Source organism: Cottoperca gobio, chromosome 7, assembly GCF_900634415.1.
Source record: "Cottoperca gobio chromosome 7, fCotGob3.1, whole genome shotgun sequence".
Taxonomy (NCBI): Eukaryota; Metazoa; Chordata; class Actinopteri; order Perciformes; family Bovichtidae; genus Cottoperca; species Cottoperca gobio.
The window spans coordinates 3,963,181-3,977,131 of NC_041361.1; the positions used below are offsets into that span (position 1 = coordinate 3,963,181).

The 13,951-nt window shown below is 41.1% G+C and overlaps 1 protein-coding gene across 5 annotated transcripts in view; it reads left to right on the forward strand.

Moving 5' to 3' along the window:
• The window catches only part of LOC115010481 (synaptotagmin-2-like), a 61,241-nt gene extending 47,380 nt beyond the window's left edge, over nucleotides 1-13,861 (forward strand). For 4 of the 5 annotated variants that reach the window (XM_029435049.1, XM_029435047.1, XM_029435048.1 and 1 more), the window contains 8 exons: nucleotides 72-287; nucleotides 634-794; nucleotides 4,745-4,882; nucleotides 5,018-5,185; nucleotides 5,665-5,832; nucleotides 6,500-6,617; nucleotides 6,975-7,108; nucleotides 7,878-13,861. In XM_029435049.1, the coding sequence (XP_029290909.1) occupies nucleotides 92-287; nucleotides 634-794; nucleotides 4,745-4,882; nucleotides 5,018-5,185; nucleotides 5,665-5,832; nucleotides 6,500-6,617; nucleotides 6,975-7,108; nucleotides 7,878-8,093 (1,299 nt within the window). In that variant the 5' untranslated portion in view covers nucleotides 72-91 and the 3' untranslated portion in view covers nucleotides 8,094-13,861. The remainder of the gene's footprint in view (nucleotides 1-71; nucleotides 288-633; nucleotides 795-4,744; nucleotides 4,883-5,017; nucleotides 5,186-5,664; nucleotides 5,833-6,499; nucleotides 6,618-6,974; nucleotides 7,109-7,877) is intronic. The other variant, XM_029435051.1, reaches the window with a different exon arrangement.
• Nucleotides 13,862-13,951: the final 90 nt, after the last annotated feature.

The following is a 13,951-nucleotide window of genomic DNA, read 5'->3' on the forward strand; positions in this document are numbered from 1 at the left end:
ATCATAAAAATACGATATGATGGGATGCTCTGGCCTCTCTTAATGAACGTGTTTTAATGCTTGTTTTCCAGGGACCGTGTGTGCAGCCTAAATGACGAAGTGGAACTTGTTCAAGCATCAGACAACGCCCATGGTAGCTGCTAACCCAACGGGGGCCAGTGCTTTAACTGTGACCCCAGGCCCTGTCGCATTAGTCTCCACTGAGAACTCCACCGAAATCGTCGACAGGAACGATGGCTTCGACGAGATCAAAAACAAGTTCCTGAATGAAATCGACAAGATCCCACGTGAGTGCCACACAAAACCCAAACCTGTACCGATCAACCAACTTGTTTTAATGTGACTCCAAGCAATGATTTTGGAATGAGATTTTCCCTTTAGCTGCGGGCTTTGGCAGCCTCATAATGTCTTTATTCAGTATTGATCACTGGCTGCCCTTCCTAATGGCAGAGAAATCTAATTTTCACCCAATCTAATTGCTAATCTCGCACCTCTTACTAAATATATTTGGCCCAGGACATGACATGAAGTAGGCTAAATGATTGGTTGGTCAAATGTCAAAGTATTTGCTTCTTTCTTCTCTTTCTGGGTGTGGATGTGCCATCTATACATCGGTCTGTATATTCTCCTCAGTGCCGTCCTGGGCCATCATTGCCATTGCCGTGGTCGCTGCTTTACTCATTCTAACATGCTGCTTCTGCATCATCAAGAAATGCTGTTGCAAGAAGAAGAAGAACAAGAAGGGCAAGAAGGGGAAGGGTGACATGGGAATGAAGAACCTGAAAGGGGGAGAGGTATGTTTTTCCGCGGGAGGTCGCATCACGGCCGAGGGGATTTACACCTACACTGTATACGAAGCGAGGCGAACCACAGCCGACCTGTTTATGAGCCTGTTGTGTAACAGTGTAGCTTTGTACTCCGATAGAGAGGAAACATGCATGTCGTGATGAAGTTCCACTCAGCTAATGATATGATATTTTACTCTAGTAACATGCTTCCTGTTTGAAATTAGATTAGATTAAGTATCACATGCAGTTGACCTCTTTGATGGCTTTCTAACCCAGTCAGTGTGTTCTCTGCAGGTGTTAATTACGTTCTTTATCCACCATGATTATTTTTCATTTTTCTCCTCCTTATTTTTTTTTTGTTCTTAAATGTATTTGTCATTAATGTTATTGTTGCTTTTTCTCTCACTTGCGCTTTGGGATTTGAGTGGGAAATGACAGGACTCTTATCTACTCAGCACAACCATTGTTTCCCCAGTCATTAAAGAGTAATTATGAAAATTAGTAGTTAGCACAATGCTGTTGTTTTTGGGCCTATAATTATAATTATTGTTATTTTTCTACATACATTATTGATGATTTGACTGAAAGAATAAATCTAAAAGTGGAGTCATTTTAAAAACCCTAACGGCCCTGCCGCACAAGATACGATTGTGCTAATGAGGAGGCTTGTCTATCTGTCATTTTCCTCGCTCCCTACAGTGCAGTTGACTACATTTGCTGTGATTACACTTCTTTGGTGTCTGCTGTGAGTTCAATCTCTTCCTTTGTCTCTGCTCTCCTCCTTCCTGCTTTGTGTCTTATGTGTGCTCCGTGTATCTTGACTGTGGTGGACTTCTCTGCCTACGGTAGGTCTGATAGCACGCGGCGCCCCTCTCTGGCCGCTCTGAGTAAGCGCAGACCAGGGCAGGGGGGGAGTGGTGGGTGGGTGGGCTGGGCTTGGAGGGGTTGGATTGCAGTGATGATGACAATGAGTGCTATGGCTTCCTTAGTTTTTTTGCAAGCTTAGGTGCTGCGGGTGCTTGAGGAATCTATGGGAGCGATTAAGCTGCTTCGCAAAATCCACTGTACTGATATGCCGCACCAACTGCTATGTCTTGAATATCCAGAGATTGCAATTTTTGGCAAACAAAAACAAAAACATCAGAGCAAAGACGTGTTTAAGTGTCTATGGTTTGAAATGAACATGAAACTCATCCGATGGTTGAGCCTTTGAATGACGAGTGCACTCAGCAACTCACTAGAGATCACTAACATGCATGTGCAAGGGGTAAGCTGGATATTTGTCAAATAGTAAGCTGGAACTTTACCTAACTGAGAGCTTTGAGCATGTTTCCACCATGACAGGCCTCGATTGTGCAACACAACCAAAATATTACAATAAAAACAATTTTGTTTATCCAGAGATACATTGACGTGGGTCTGAAATTCACACGCTGCGCCCCAACGTGTGCAAACACGCTCCGAGTTCAAAGACAGATAAAGCTCTTTGTGTCTCTTGACAAAGACCAGCATATTCCCTTGCAGTAGGTACCATTGAATGGCCACAACTTGACTTGAGAGTAACTTTCCTGGATGACCCATGCTGCTGATATATTTAGGTGACAGTCATTGGACCCCTCTCTCCCTGAAGCACTTGGGTCTCACTGAGGAGAAATGGTGGGCCAGAATGTTTGCCCACGCTTGATTTCAGTCGACCCAAAGTTAAAGCTTCAATCAACCGGCTGTTTTAACACACATTTCTTTGGCTAAAACCTCAGAACTGAGCTCGCAATTCACCCCATTGAGTTGACCAAAGGGCATACATTCAGACAAACCATGTCTTTAACTTTGAACCCCCCCCCCCCACTGGAAGTTTGAGAACAACTGGAAATTCTCAATATAGCATGATCCCTCCATGGATGTGTACATTTCACTCAGAACACGTGTATAGACATTTTTTGGGCCTGACAAAAATTTCTCGCCGAGGTTTAAAAAAAAAGAAAAACATCAAAGCATCACTTTTATCTGTCTTCAGAAATGATAAGGTAATTTATTTTACATTTGCCGTCAGAAAGAAACTTGGATCCTGCATTGTGTGGCCTGGCATGCTTGAATGAAAAGCATTTAACACAATAAAGATAGAGAATGCCACATAAAAGGATATTGTGTGAGAATGTGTGTGTGTGAGAGAGAAATGGAGTTTCTAAGCATGAGAGCCTGCATGTAAGCAAAAATGTGTGTGTGTGTGTGTGTGTGTGTGTGTGTGTGTGTGTGTGTGTGTGTGTGTGTGTGTGTGTGTGTGTGTGTGTGTATGTGTGTGCGCACAGTACAGTATGGTGTGCAGTGGGTGTGATAGTGTGTGTATTATCTGTGTGTGTGCCCTGTTCCTCTTCTAGCTCATCAGTGAGTAGCTGGACCCTCCAGTCTTACGAAGACATCAGTGTTTTTTGAAGAAGACAGCCATAGGAAAGTAGGCCATACTGAGATATCATCCAGCTTTATACAGTATCGAAAATGAAAGTTTACTTTAATATTCATATCAGAACAAATTGCTTTAACTCGATTAGTCTCGACCGCCTCTAAAGAGATGAAAACCAAAGAGTCTCTGGGTGTGATATAAAGGCAAGATTGATTTATTTTCTTCATCATTATCCCCGGAGCAGTTCACTGTCAGTAAACTGCTGATTTTTGTTTTAGCATATGATCACAATGAGTCACAATAATTCACATTAGAGTATCAGCTGGAACAATCTAGACTCTGTTTGGAATAAATTGTGAAATATATCAGCAATTCAGATAGCTACAATAATCAGGCAAGAGTGCGATAATAGCAGCAGAATCCCATCAGCAATACCCGTGTAAACACACTCATGAAATAAATGCAAACTAATATTGTCTGGCTTGAAGTAAAGCTGTTGTCAAACCGCTAACACTGTCAGTTGGAGGATATTTGCCTGCAGATTTAGCAAGTTGGAGAGCTTTTCAAAGAAAAGTGTCAGGAATCACTGCGTCAGGGGTTTGATCAAATCACATCTCTTCCTCAAAGCTCTGCCCTTCAGTTCCTCTCAGGAAGGACGCTCTGCTTCTTGTGACAGCTTGTGTTTGAAATGCTGCACACACGGGGTGGACAATATAACAAGAATGCCTCGCACTATAGTGCAATGCAGTGAAATAATACTGAGATACTATCACATAAGTTTACTTGTGGCTCATCTTCGCTGATGCAGCGTTCTGCTGTGTGGGATACGCCGTCACGATTTTCTAGACTTTTAAATGAAAGTTAATGACTCATTAAGGATGAGCCATTCTTTTGGGATTTGTCTGTGCTGCTGCCCCAGCTGTCCCTTCAAAGTCCTTCAAAGTCCCGTTTCATGTCATGTTCCCGTTATTTTGTCCACCCCCTGTAATATCACAATTATAGGCAGCTGCGCAAGTCAATCTATTTGAAAAGGTTTGACGATAGCAGCTTTTATGAGTGAAAGGAGAACTTCCAGAGGTTTTGCATGGCTGTCGTGTTAGATTGTAGTATACTGTAAGGTTTCCTGTCCACCATGCATATTGACATGTTTATATTCTGATGTTTCTCTCATGTTCTCACTCTTTCTCTCTCTATCTCTCTCCACTCTTTGCACTATAATACAGAGTTCCATTTCTACAACATATATTAGTCAAAGAGAAATTCCTTACATCTGATTTAGAAGATTTTTAGATACCTGTAATGCTCATAACAAAAACAGCAAATGGTGTCACCCAAGAAATAGTGAAATCAAGTCAGGTTGCAACCGTGGTCATCGATGAACTGATTGCACTAGTAACATCGGGGTGAGCGGGGGTAAGTGGCAGGTAGGCGCTGTGGCTAACACGACTGCTGATGCCCGAAGTTTAGTGTTCAGCACAGCCGCCACCTCAGAAACACCCTCTCACTCTTCTTCTTCTGCCGCCTGCCCTCCCCTCCCCCATCCCCTCCGTCTGTGCAGAAACAACAGGATGATGATGATGAAGAGGATGATGTCGAACCTGGACTGACTGGAGATGAGAAAGAGGAAGAAGTGAAGGAGAAAGAAAAGCTCGGCAAGCTGCAGTACTCCATTGATTATGACTTCCAGGAGAACAAGGCAAGCGCTTTTACAGTCTCTTGTCCAACTGAAGAGCCTTTGGCCTGTTATTTCATGCTTGATTATCAGAAAAGAAACACATAGTGAGGGTCTTTCTGTGCGTGTCTCTTAATCACATACTTCCAACCTCCCCAGCTGACTGTGGGAATCCTGCAAGCAGCTGATCTCCTCTCCATGGACAGCGGTGGCACCTCGGACCCCTACGTCAAGGTATTCGTCCTCCCCGACAAGAAGAAGAAGTACGACACAAAGGTTCACAAGAAAACGCTCAATCCCGTCTTCAATGAGACCTTTACCTTCAAGGTAAGCTGACACACCTCGTGGTCACCCTTTACTTATTAAAACACACGTACGCCAAGCTGTTTGATTCATAGATAGGTCCTGTTAAAGGTGACACGCTACTCCTGTCTTGTCTCTGTGTCTATGAGCGCTGTAGCAGCTGCTTTCAAATCTGATTTAACACCTCTGGCCAGCACTGATAAAAAGAAAGAAAGGAAAAAATTGAAGGTGGCTGACGAGGAGAATGTGGTAGAGAATCAAATTAAAGGAGAAGGCCACCTCTGGTGCACCTTGCCTGCTGCTGACACAGCTCTATATAGAAAATACAATTCAAACACTGTTTCCTGGTCAAAGTCAGGCGAGATCTGCTGAAGCTGCATGTTATTAAGTCAGGCCATTTTGAGCTCCAGGACAAAGTCACAAACCATATTGCTGTATGGTTCTGATCTGAATGGCACTGAAAGGCTACAATTTGTCAAAATAAAATGACTTTCTTTCTCTAGATTCCATTCCAAGAGATGGGAGGAAAGACTCTGGTAATGTCCGTCTATGACTTTGATCGCTTCTCTAAACATGACGTCATCGGAGAGATTAAAACACCCATGAACACCCTTGACCTGGCAAAGCCAATTGAGGAGTGGAGAGACCTGGACAGCGCAGATCAAGAAGAGGTAAGAGTCTTTTACCACGCTGCTGTTAACATCCGTTACTTCCACTGATGTACGTTCTAGACCTTTTTGAGGCCAGTACCATCGCTCTGTAACTGCTGGATGTGTTAATAATAACAAACTAATATTATCCAATAGAAGTTTTCTAATTCTCTTTACAAACTGTAATCAGAATGCAACCTGTAAAAAGAGGATTTTTTAAGATACTGAAATATATTTCTTCTGACTCTCAGAAACATAGAGCAACCTGAACTACTGATGACATAATAGAAACATAACCACGGGCACAATGTGGCAAACTGTGTCTGTTTACCAGCAGCATTCAGAGGACTTTGTCTTCCTCTGGAGCCATGCAGCCTGTTTCACCATTATGTTATCCCAGATGAAAAACAGGTTTTAATCAATGAAACCTCCCCAGAGCCACCTTAAGATGAAATAATCACCCCACAGTTGCAAGCAGTCTCCGATATTTTATTAACTTTGAAAAGGCCAACAAGATGTATTTAAGATGTCGCTAAGACAAAAGTAATTGCAGCAGGAATTATTTATATTGACGTGTTCATTTCAAATGTGAATCCAAAGGGACAGTTTGTGTATTTGGATGTTGTATAAAAGACATCAAATCTGCATCAGACCTCCTTTAACTCCCCATCCCTCCTCCTCCTCACAGCCGGAGAAGCTGGGTGACATTTGCATCTCTCTGCGTTACGTCCCCACTGCTGGCAAACTTACCATCTGTATTCTGGAGGCCAAGAACCTGAAGAAAATGGACGTGGGCGGACTGTCAGGTAGATGCACAGATCAGATATTGCCTTTCCTCATCACACTATCGCCCTTGACACTATTTCAGTGTTCAGAATTTGATAATAAATGCATCAGCTTAATGTGAAATGTGGACGCTTGCAGCGTGACTGTAGTGTGTGCAGGAACGTGTCTGTGAGCACAGCCATTAGGTCGGCCTTGCTCACGTGCTGACGCTGCAGTGCTTAGCATGCACCAGCTCGTGCTCCCCCCTGGCTTCAGCATTGGCCCCATCTGTTGGTGCATTACAGCACTGCAACCCACACATGCATGTGCAAGGCATTTTCTTTTCTTTCTTTTTTTTAATCAGCTTCATCACGAGTTCACCTTCTTTCTGTTTTTAGATCCCTACGTGAAAATTAACCTGCTGCAGAATGGAAAGAAGCTGAAGAAGAAGAAGACGACAGTGAAGAAGAACACTTTGAATCCGTACTACAATGAGTCTTTCAGCTTTGAGATTCCTCTTGAGCAGATGCAGGTAAGGACATGAACTCGCTTGTTAAAATGAAGCTTCTAAATGAAGTACTGGTGTTAAAAAGCACCGTAAACAAGTAAAAATAGTTGTACTAATTACTGTAAAAAGGCAAAATGTGTACCTAGATCAATATCAATGTGCTCTAACAAGCAAATTATCATCAATTAAAATCTATTCATTGCTGGGAAGCAATTACATGGACACAAATAAATCCTGTACACTGCTGTCTCGTTCCACATTTTTAATTTATTGTATGTAGACATGACTTATAGCCACAGATGGCCTCTTTCAGATAAAGCTGAGGATGAGAGCACAGCTATATATATGAACACTTTCCGTTGAATTGTCACTTTATCGTCCTTTAATTAAATAAATGCTAAAGTACATGTGAGAATTCATTAGTAATAAAATGCTCTGCTAAAGGCAGTCTTGAGTTTTATGACCAGTAGCTTATAGTGGCTAATGTTAGCGCACTTTAGATAGATCCTGCTGTCTAATTAACATTATTGAGACAGTTTGCTGACTTCATGACTCATCTCTACGTACTTTAGCTTTTAAAGGGATAGTTTGGCGTTTTGGAAAATCCGCTTATTTGCGGAGAGTTAGATCAGAAGATCGATACCACGCTCATGTCTGTCTCATGAAACACCTGTGCTGACACCAGCCACCCCACCCAAACATTATGCTCCATCAACTGAAACTTGTCTCGTCCCGTCGTATCCGTGTAATCGTCGCGGCATTCTGAACCTTGTTGTAATGCTTTCTCTCCCAGAAAATCCTAGCTGTGATCACAGTGCTGGATTATGACAAGATTGGCAAGAACGATGCCATTGGGAAGATCTTGGTGGGAAGCAAGTCCGCGGGGGCCGGGCTGAAACACTGGTCCGACATGCTGGCCAACCCCCGTCGCCCCATTGCCCAGTGGCATCCACTGCAGCCAGAGGAAGAGGTGGATGCTGCCCTCGCAGCTCTGAATGCCAAGAAGTAAACTCCCCCCTGAACACATCGTCCCCACCTCCTCCTTACCTACCCATGCATTTCCCACCATTCCCCCAGGTCCCACATATCAGTGTATATTCCATACCCCAACCCCCACCACCACCACCCTCCTCCTCCTCCTCCTCTTCCTCCTCTTCCTCCTCCTCTGCCGCCACCTTTCAAAAGATCCATTCAACATGATGGGAAATATAGTTTAAAAAAAGCATCATGTTATATGAAATCATGTCATTGAAAAAAGAAGACAAGTTACAGGATGGACAGATACTCCGTTGATTTCATTTAGATCTATTTTTGTATTGGGGTTGTGGTTCCATTAATAAGAATACAGAGTAGACTACGAAGAACAATAAGAGTGCTATATGGGAATCTGGTGATAGAGGGGATAACACATTCATTCACTCATATTGTACTTCTCAGCCCTTCCCTTTAGTGACACAGTTTGCTTAGAGTAGTGCTTAATAATAAAATGCTTTATACTGCCATATGATAGAGAAATAACACAAGCAGGTCCATTCCTTAGGTGTTTTGTGCACCATGTTCCACACCTGCCAGTTATCATACGAGATGATTCTGTTAGTTTGAGTACATTCCTAGAGTTGGGTAGCAAGTAGGGATAGGCACATATCCAGTTACCCACAAACACACTGCCTTTTTGATTAGTTAACCTTCCACCCATCGTCTCAGGAAAACTGAGAGGAAACTGAAACTCCATGCCTTTTTTTCTAAACGGGTTCTTATTATTCAAATACTCCACTTGATGAGAATGAAACGTCAGATCCAAAAGCTTGAGCGCTTGTTTTTTTCGGTGACGTAAGGCTCGCGGCTAGTGTTAGTTCATCCATGAAATGGTACGTCCGGGAACAGGGAGTGGTGGATTTTCAGTAAAAAAAACAACAAAAAAAGGGTATTTGTGTATTTTTTGACTGTGCAAAACGGCTGTGTCTGTCATTTGAATAACAAAAAGCAAGGAAATATCAGAGCGGGTTCAACAGAGACTGATTCCAACCACCAATGACATGATATTTGCAAGGTGTCGATTACTGCCTGCAGTCTACCACCTCCCCTCCCAACGCCTCTGATTCTGTCTCTCACTTGTTCAGTGCTACTGCCATTAGTCATGGACTTGACACAAGGGTTTTACTTCAAAGGAATCCCTATAACCGTCTTACAGTCATAAAGGAGACAAGCCTTCAAAGTAACAAAATAAGCAATTTTCAACTACCAGGGACGCCTTCCAGTTAGCGGTGTTGTTCTCTTCATTTCTTTATCTCCTTTTCCTTTTATTTAGTTTAGTTTACACTTTTATTCCTCAAGCACTTTAAATCCAAATGTTACGTTTAAGTACCCTCAGAAACCAGAGCTTTAATTATTTGTGTTATTAATAACAGCTGGTTTTAAGAAAAAGAAAAGAGCAAGGGAAGTGCATTGTGTAACTTAGTTTGTCGTTGCTTTGTTTCGGCTCGGCTTTTTGTATCTGTGTTTTTGATTGTTTGAATATTACGTTTCTCACTTGATTGCAAGGATATGGTCTGGAAGAAGGCACCGATCCGTGTGTATTTTATACACAGCTTATCAAACTGTTGAATTTAATTGCACTACTGGGTATTATTCTGTTCTGTGTTTTTTAATGATAACAATGTTGTGAGATTGAATTTTTCTGTGGCACATGTGGCATGCCAGACAGGTCTCCTCATATAAATGGACTCCTCTGAAAAGAAAAGAGACACATTACAATCTAATGCTCCCTGGTTACTGCGATCCTTGAAATTAGTTCAGTGTATTTATAAATTAATATTCTGTTGAAGAGGAATTTTAAGGACGAACTTTGTGACAAAATCCAAACCGTTGTTTGACCAAAACTCGGCCTCAATAAATTGGTGAATCGGGCGCTCGGGCCTCGGTACACCGCACCTGCTCGCAGGTCGAGTTACTAATTAAAATCAGTGCTGTCTGTGAACACCAACAGCAAAAACTACCCGTCGACTGTGTGCAAGGAAAATGCAAGGTCGATGTAAATCAAATGTAGACAGTACCACAAGTTTTTTTTTAAATTGAATTAATGTCGGCTCTTGTATCTTTCGCTGTTGGAAATTGTAACTCTTTATTTTTTTATAACCAACATAGACCATGTTCAGATTTCAGTTTTTCATCTCGCATAATATTTTTCCTCTGTTGATGAAGCAGCACTAAAGAAAAGGCAACATGGAAGCAATCAAGCAACCCATTGGTGTGTAGTTTTGCCTATATACATAGTTCATACACGTTGATACTGCATGTTTATACAAAATACTGTACATAGGAGCATGTTTTAGAGACAAAGCAAAAATATCTCGTGTACGTAAATGGGTGTCATTTGTCATTTTAATAACACAAAGGAAGGGGAAAAAAAGATGCACTGTATATTTTCTAAATGAAACAAATGTGTATTTATTTTCCATGAGGGTCATTGGAGAGAATGTCATACAAATATTAGAGTAATATTACTAATAAGAACCTTTCCACGTCTGAAATTCTTAAGCAAGTGTGTCGTCCAGTACTGTGTGTGAGTTCATGTAGGATGAAAATGTAGCCGCATGCTTGCTATATAATTCCTTGTGATCAAACATTTTATTTGACACCATTTATTTGCCATACATTTTGTTTCAGCACTTATCTGAAGGCCAATGTTTGACTTTTCTGGATTTTATTGATATTGCTTTTTTTTTTTTTTTTTTTTTTTTTTTTTACAAAATATGTTTCAACTTTTTTAGTGTTTGAGATGGGGGGGAGGGTCTCCAAGTCTATAAGATGACTATTTTCTAATAACATATTTGGCCCGGTGTTATTCTGAAATAAGTCATTAGAAGAAGATTGAATAACTCTGCGATCTGTAGGTGGATTGTAGGAGTTGTTATGTGTGCCAGTAATGAAGTCTGTTGGATCATATCTTTGTATGAAATGCATTTCGAGGGGCCAAAAGATGAATAATCTCTTTCCAGTGACTTGGAATCCCTTCTTCAACTCTCTCTCTCTCTCTCTCTCTCTCTCTCTCTCTCTCTCTCTCTCTCTCTCTCTCTCTCTCTCTCTCTCTCTCTCTCTCTTTACTTGGACGTTTTTATTTTTCACTTCTGAAGTATTTAAATGACCTGAAACCCTTCACGGCTGTGTCTCTTTTACTGTGTTTATTATACAATACGTGTATGTGTATACAAGATAAATGAATAAGATAAAACTAAAGCCATAAAACTCAAGCACTAACTCTTTAGAGCTCAGCTGAGGAGCTAGAGTTTATTTATGAAGAAAAAAAAAAATCTGACATGTCTTCATTTTCCTTGGCCAGTGTTTCTCTTTTACATTCCGTTCAGAGGTCTTTGTTCATCAAGAGGGCAAAATCCACTTTTCTGTATATGTGAGCTTTGAGAAGTTGTGAGTTTAGTAGAGTGAGTGTGTCTTTTTCTACTTTCCGAGCTGTTGATGTCCTTGTTTCATAGAGGTAGCTGATTTTACAGTATCGTGATTAGTAACGTATATGCCTTGTTTTGATAGTATAAATACTAGATATATCACAATTCTCAATAATACTGCTAAAAGTCTATGTATATATATATACATATATATATATATAAAACATGAGAGTGTGTTCTTTTCTTGGGCTGAGTGCAATTTATGAACCAAACTGGGTCACGCTTCAAGTTTCTCTTCTTCCGGTTTAGCAGCAGAATGTACTCGTGACCACACGTACAATCAATAACGCCCTGCTGGTGATCTGCGGCTCACGCTGATGGGTTTTTGTTGGTTCGTTTGGCATATTGCTCAAGCAACAAAACAATATAGTTGGAGATCCGACGACATTAAAGCAAAAAAAGAGAGAAACTTAAAGTGCCGCCCAAGTTTTAGGCCTGAATCCCTCCCATAGAACTATGCATAGCGTTATGATTTTCACAAACATATAGAAAAATACGTATTGTGTCATGATGGGACATTAAAGGAGGAGTTCCAAAAGTTGGGAAAGACACTTATTTGCTTCCTTGTAGAAAGTTGAGAAGATGGATACCACCGTCATATCCAAGAGTGGTATCCATCTTCTCATACATCTCTTTGGCAAGAAGGCGAATATGCGTATGTCTCAAAATGTTGCACTGTTCCTTTAAGTTTACCTCAGTTGCCAAATTTTCTCTGAAGTAAACGTTTAAACTGCCATCTATTTATCCTGGCAACAATCTCCAATGTGTTGCGCAACGCCGCACATTGTCTAATGCAATATTATATTTATTCAATGTCCCATTATTGTTACTGACTACGACCAAATGATGCACTGAGAACAATTCAAATACAAGATTTCAGTGTGTTTCACAAAATACTGCCAGTACCTGAAGACAGTCGCCTGCGTCCGTCAACACTGTTTGAATCTACAACGCCAAAATTCAAACAGTTTCACGCGGCAGCAAACAGAACACATTGAGATGATGAGGCAAAAATGTTATTACAGGTCAAGTTCTAGCATATTTAAGAGGTTTATTTCCTTTTACTGCTTGGGTCACGACGGTCACATGACATCTAGGTTCTATGGGGGACAGAGACTGGGAGCTGTGTGTGCTTGTGTGTGTGGGATAAACGGATGACGTGTAGGCCCTTTAGCAGACATGGTGCAAAAAACACAGCACTAGAATATATAAATACAATATACAGTACAGGTCTGCATGCATGGGACACATTATTCATTCTTAAATGTACATCTTTGTGCGTATGACCGTAATACTCAAACAATCTTAGTTCTATTTTAAATATGGGGGTTATTTTGTTCTTTTGATGGCCGTGTAGATGTACAATACCTTATGCACAACTGCATCTGAAACTGTGAGCTGTTTCAGCTGAGTTTTAGAGCACCATTCTCACAACGAGCTGTTTTTATTTTCCTTTTGTTTATTTTAAACAAACGCTGGGATTTAAAAAGGGAAAACATCCAAAGTTCAGTAGATCATTACCCACCCTGTCTAAATGTGTTGAGAAGCCTCTCAGCGGGTAAAGACACCACTTTGAAACATGTTGTCTTGTCTCCTCTATTACTCGCTGTATTTCTTCTTTGTATTCTTGTGCATATGTGTAATCACTCCTTCTGTCTTTATTTGTTTCCGTGATGTATACTTCTTCTAATGTAGAATGTAGGACTGTATTTGAATCAATGTCAGAATCACGTTTGCTTTCATTTGTGTCTTTGTCCTGTTTACGTGTAACCAGCTATGTACCATCAGTATCATTATGCTGAATAGGAAGCAAGCTCGTTGATTTCTCCACTGATTCTGCTCTTGCTGAGCGTAAAGAATGCCGGCCTTCATGTTTACAACATGGACAAACCGTATACTGCCAAACATGCAGGACCGAACCAAACTCCCTTCTTGAGCGCTTAGTCCTCCACCTCTCATCCCTGATGCAACTGTATTCTCCAATCTCTTTACTTTTTTCACCTCTTTCTCTTCTTCATCATCTTTTAAAAGCGATCGGAGGACAGTCAGGTTGTGTCCTCTAGCTGTGTTTCTTCGTGTCTAGTGTCGTGGTGCGCGTGTTCATGTCAGTACTTGTGCCTACTGTGGATCGCATGCTTTAGCCCTTGACTGGACACAAACGTTGCTCACAAACTCCTCTTGACCCTTATGTGGACAAACGTTGGGGATCCTTATAAAGTTATCAAGGGAACCAAATAACTTATTACAAATTTATCATATGTGTTACCAGTTCTGTAAAAAAAACAAATAGGAAATAAAGGCCTTTTAATTACCATGACTTGTTTGTGTTTAATATGCAAAACGTTCGGCTCTGCTGGCTCCTAATAATCTCTCTGCCTCTGATGCATAATACATTAATGTCACA